Source organism: Nicotiana attenuata, unplaced genomic scaffold (assembly GCF_001879085.1).
Source record: "Nicotiana attenuata strain UT unplaced genomic scaffold, NIATTr2, whole genome shotgun sequence".
In the NCBI taxonomy this organism is placed as follows: Eukaryota; Viridiplantae; Streptophyta; class Magnoliopsida; order Solanales; family Solanaceae; genus Nicotiana; species Nicotiana attenuata.
In genome coordinates this window covers 170,425-174,880 of record NW_017670943.1, presented here as the reverse complement: position 1 = coordinate 174,880, position 4,456 = coordinate 170,425, and the positions used below count along the sequence as shown (strand labels likewise).

Genomic DNA, 4,456 nt, shown 5'->3' with positions numbered 1-4,456 from the left:
TATAGGTCGAATAGATCAAGATAAACTACGACGATATTAATAGTGTTAAAACAAACCTAAACTAGATTAAATACTAATAGATAACTTGTAATTTTAGTACTAGTCTACACGGTATTGATTATTGTCGAGTCATGGAATTTCATCATCCTGTAGATAGAGAGACAAACATACTCTATAGGCGATCCAAGCTAAGGCTTTTCATCTGCTAAAGTATGAAACTAAATGCATTAATAGCTTTTAGGTTTATCAAAGTACAAAATAGAAGCATCCACCTTGCACTTAAAGCAGCAAATATCTAACATAAAGAACCACATCAATGTCTAGAAGAGCATAGTCACTTACTTGTCCATAAGCGCTAAATAATGCAGCAAGCCGCTCTTCTGTTACCTGTGGAGCAGAGTCAGAAAGAGGAACTATATAAGTACTAAACAGAACATAATAAGAAGATTAATGAGCATCCATCTTTACTTACATTGTGATCGATGTCAGAAACATAGACTGTTCTCCTAATGCTATCTTCTCTTTGAGCCCTAAAAGCTCTATTGTTCATTCTCCTTCTGCCCTGGTTATAGTTGTTACCTCTCTGCTGAAACATAGTAATGAAAATTAGTGAGGGGTCGGATTGCTTAATTGAGCAATCAAAATCACTTCAAGAACGGCAAAATGCAATTCGCAATACACTAGGGTATTTATTAAATCATGGTAATTATGGTCTGAAACGCAATCCTTGTGTTGAAAAGCATGGAAGGTTGAACTTTCTTAAAATGCACTCTCTTTATGAAAGTAAATAAATTTATGTGAATAGATGAAAGTTTTTAACGAGAACGAGCTTTGGAGTAATGGTAGAGTTGTTCCTTAGGTGACTTGTGCCGGGGTCATGGGTTCGAGTCGTGGAAACAACCTCTTTGATGCAAGGGAAGGCTGTGGACATTTGGTAAGCCTTTTTAGACCAAAACTTTTGATCCAATTCATACGAAAATGACAAACTTATTCCCTAATATCCAGTCCACATATAGCAAAATGTTGTATGCAAGTACCACTGAAACAACCAGAGTAACGAAAAGGTACAACTCACAAGTGGACGCTTAGATCAAGACCTCAAATTACACCTCATTCACGACAATGGAAAAATAGCATTCATTGATATTTTACCAGCTAAGCATCCACAACTATTCTAACAACTAAAGTCAATGATACTAATAACTAACTCAATCTCAAATTTCCCTTTTTTAAAAAGGGAAAGTCAGCAATTAATTACTAGAGGAAGAGTCAAGAATCCATTTTGACAAAAAGAGCTTCAGAATCCACAAGTCCATCAAACTTTGAAATCCAGCTTCTACATTCATACCAACTACCCCTGATAAATGATGAATGGCCCAAAGCATGACACCTTTGACAACAACTTATACGAGAGACTGATTATCGAATATATCTCGTACGATTAAATGATGCTTCCAAATACATTCCCATATCTGAAAAAAATCATTTCTTACCAGGAAAATTAGGAAATTGTCAAACGAACTGTATTTTCCATAATTCAACAAGTTTACCACTAATTAATGCATGGAGAAACACCCTCACAAAAATCCAACACAAAATATTACTCTAATGGAAAACAGAAAAGATCCTTTTTTTATTATTATTTTACAAATAAGGAAATAAATAGACTAGAAAAAAACTTGTAAACTGAAACACACTTCAGCAGAGACTAATAACAAATTCATTATGGAGTCAGTCATCAATACTTCAAATATATGAGAATTGCGATTCTTTCAAGTGAAATCAGGGAAGTAAATAATTATCTAAGTCATGAAACGATCAACAAAAATAACAAAATAAAAATTCAATAGCTTAATCAATGTGACTCAGAGTGGAAACAATACCCTTGGGTTAATTGGGAAAGCATCATCAGCAGCCAGAGTCTTATTAGCAGGCACAAAAAGCATCTGATCACGATTATTATAACAATAAGAAGGAACAAACTCTTTTGCGAGTGGATTCAACTTGAGTTTCTTCAACATGTCAACAATATGTTGCATTTGATAAGAATCGGATTTAGCATTTAATGAGTCCTTCACACCATTAGGCGTAACAACAGATTCAGAATTATTCACATTTTGGTTGGAATTAAAGTCAGATTCTTCAGAACCAGCATCAGAATATTTTGATTGATGAAGCGCAGGAGCCTCAATCACTGCTTGTGCATCAGCAGCCATTGAAAATGCACCTCAAAACTTTACTGAAGAAAATATAAACCCAGAATTCTATAATTACAATAAATTAAAAGAGTATGTGCAAAAATCCAATATTTGTATGTGAAAAAATGGATATAGATAAAGATCAGATTTAGATGTATGTGAAGAGTGAAACCGACTCAAAGTTAAGGTCAGAAAAGAAGGTGATGAAAGAGAGAGAGAAAAGCTGTGTTAAGGGTTTTTGTAACAAAATTCTGATCAGTGGATGTTGAGAGGTGATTTATGTATGGAAATTACAAAGAAGAGGAGGCTTTGGGGTTTGCCCTTTAGCTCACATTGTTTTGCCTGTCGTTTTGAAGAGAGAAGATAATTGTCTAGTGTTTTTTCTTTACAGCTTATTAATTTAGATTTATGCTGAAAAATTCTAACTTTGGGATACAATTTTCATACTAAATGTAATTTTATACTCAGAACTTCAACTTGACCTTTGATTAAAAATGAAACCATACAAATATCTTTAGTGATGACCATAATATTGTTGATATTTAAATTCAGAATTTTTCTGTTTTAATCATATAGAAAATTCAAAATATATTGGTGGACTAATAGCATGTTTGGCCAAGTTTTTTGGACCAAAAGTGCTTTATTCCAAAAATTGAGGTGTTTGGAAGGAAAAAAGTGCTTTTGAAGAGAAACAGAAGTAGTTTTGAAGAAGCAGAAAAAAATAGTTTCTCTCTAAATCACTTTCGAGAAAAATACAATTAGAAGTAGTTTTTAAAAGCTTGGCAAATACTAATTACTGATCAGTAGTGCTTTTCAAATTAATTAACCAAATACAAATTGTTTCTCACCAAAGTTACTTTTGGAAAAAAAACACTTGTCAAAATAAGATGATTTTTGCAGTTTGGCCAAACAGGCTATAACTTATATTCGTACCAATAAACCAATTAATAGAGTAAAAAAGCTTTTATTGAAAAAAAAAATTGAAGTCGAGAGTGAGTTCAGCATTTTAAAATTAGTTAGTGTAGCTTTTATGGCATTTAACAGCAAAATATGTTATATAATAATAATTGCGCAGGAAATGTAGATAAATAATAATGTAATTTGTGCCGTGCAGGCATATAAAGGGAGAGAGAGAAGAGGCCAAAAGAGGTTGAATGTTGTATTTAAATTAAAGTGAGGGGCGTTAAAATTAGTGAAGTAGAGAGAGAAAAATACAGCTAACGCAAAAATGAGTAGCCTTGTTTTTGTTACTTTGTGAAGTATTTGGATATGCAATTCATAACTGCCTCTTTAATGTTTATTGGGATTGTAACTTTTCTCTTGTACCTCTTCTCATTTTTTTAAAAATTTATTCAATGTTGCTTATAGCAGTGCAACTTTTTTTATTATTTTCAAGGTCACAAGTTGTTTGTCTAGTTTCTCATCTTTCTGCTTTTTTTGCTTCGTGCTGCTGCGCACAATGGAGTGCGTTATGATTGGAGATTCTCCTTTTGTATAGACTAGACATAGAATAGAAAAGATAAAATACAGATCCATTTTTCTCGGATTTGAAAATATGTAAATGCAAGTAATCTAATATGCTTTTTCTGTGTCGTGTTTTTCTTTTACACGTCCCTTAATAAATACTTTCTATGTTCACTTTTATTTGTCCTTATAGCCTCTGCATACTCTTTAAGAAATAATAAATAAAGTGCATAATTTATCATGATACTCATATTAATTGTTTGAAATAAATATTAATACTATGGGTATAACAGGAAAAATTAGATCTTATCTTGATATGCTAAAGGTGACAAGTAAAAGTGAAAATCTATTTTTAGAATTATTAAGGATATAGACACACTTAAAGTATTTAAGTAGTTATATTGTAGAGGGTAATTGTGTAAATTGTGGATTAGTTAGTTAGGTCGGTTAGTACAGTGTATTATTATTGTGTATAGTAACTTTCTTCTTTAATTCAATATAACAGTTTTTTCTTCTTCTCTCAATCTCTCTTCTCTCTACGAGTGAGCTTAGCTTGATCATTTCTGTGATGACCCGGCCCGTCGTCACGTGAGTTACCGCCCCGTTTCCCCCATATTATGTTTCTCTACATTTCAGTACCGGTATTTGAGGTGATCGAGTGGAATTGGATTGGTTTAGTTGGAAATGAGGCACTTAGCCTCTTAGAAGGAAGCTTGTTTTGGAAAAAGTCAACCGGAAGTTGACTATATAGTTAGATGGCTCGGATGTGAATTCCGGTGATTCGGTTTGCTTCG

The 4,456-nt window shown here is 32.9% G+C and overlaps 1 protein-coding gene across 2 annotated transcripts; it reads right to left on the bottom strand.

The window, feature by feature from the left end:
• Positions 1-264: 264 nt before the first annotated feature.
• LOC109244675 (polyadenylate-binding protein-interacting protein 8-like) lies at positions 265-2,581 on the bottom strand. 2 transcript variants are annotated; one of them, XM_019411807.1, is made up of 3 exons: positions 1,884-2,581; positions 473-586; positions 265-387 (listed from the first exon to the last, which is right to left on the bottom strand). In XM_019411807.1, exons 1-3 carry the CDS (start codon positions 2,214-2,216, stop codon positions 280-282), a joined length of 555 nt encoding a protein of 184 aa, XP_019267352.1. In that variant the 5' UTR covers positions 2,217-2,581; the 3' UTR covers positions 265-279. The 2 variants fall into 2 exon arrangements, with proteins under 2 accessions (XP_019267352.1, XP_019267353.1); XM_019411808.1 differs by having other exon boundaries at positions 473-583; positions 1,884-2,579.
• Positions 2,582-4,456: the final 1,875 nt, after the last annotated feature.

What these genes read in the sequence shown, in the direction of transcription:
- LOC109244675 (XM_019411807.1), bottom strand. Translation starts at nt 2,216, where the DNA reads ATGGCTGCTGATGCACAAGCAGTGATTGAGGCTCCTGCGCTTCATCAA. An exon ending in CTTTCCCAATTAACCCAAGG is followed by an intron (nt 587 to 1,883) that starts GTATTGTTTCCA and finishes ACTATGTTTCAG; the next exon opens with CAGAGAGGTAACAACTATAA. An exon ending in TTTCTGACATCGATCACAAT is followed by an intron (nt 388 to 472) that starts GTAAGTAAAGAT and finishes TCTGCTCCACAG; the next exon opens with GTAACAGAAGAGCGGCTTGC.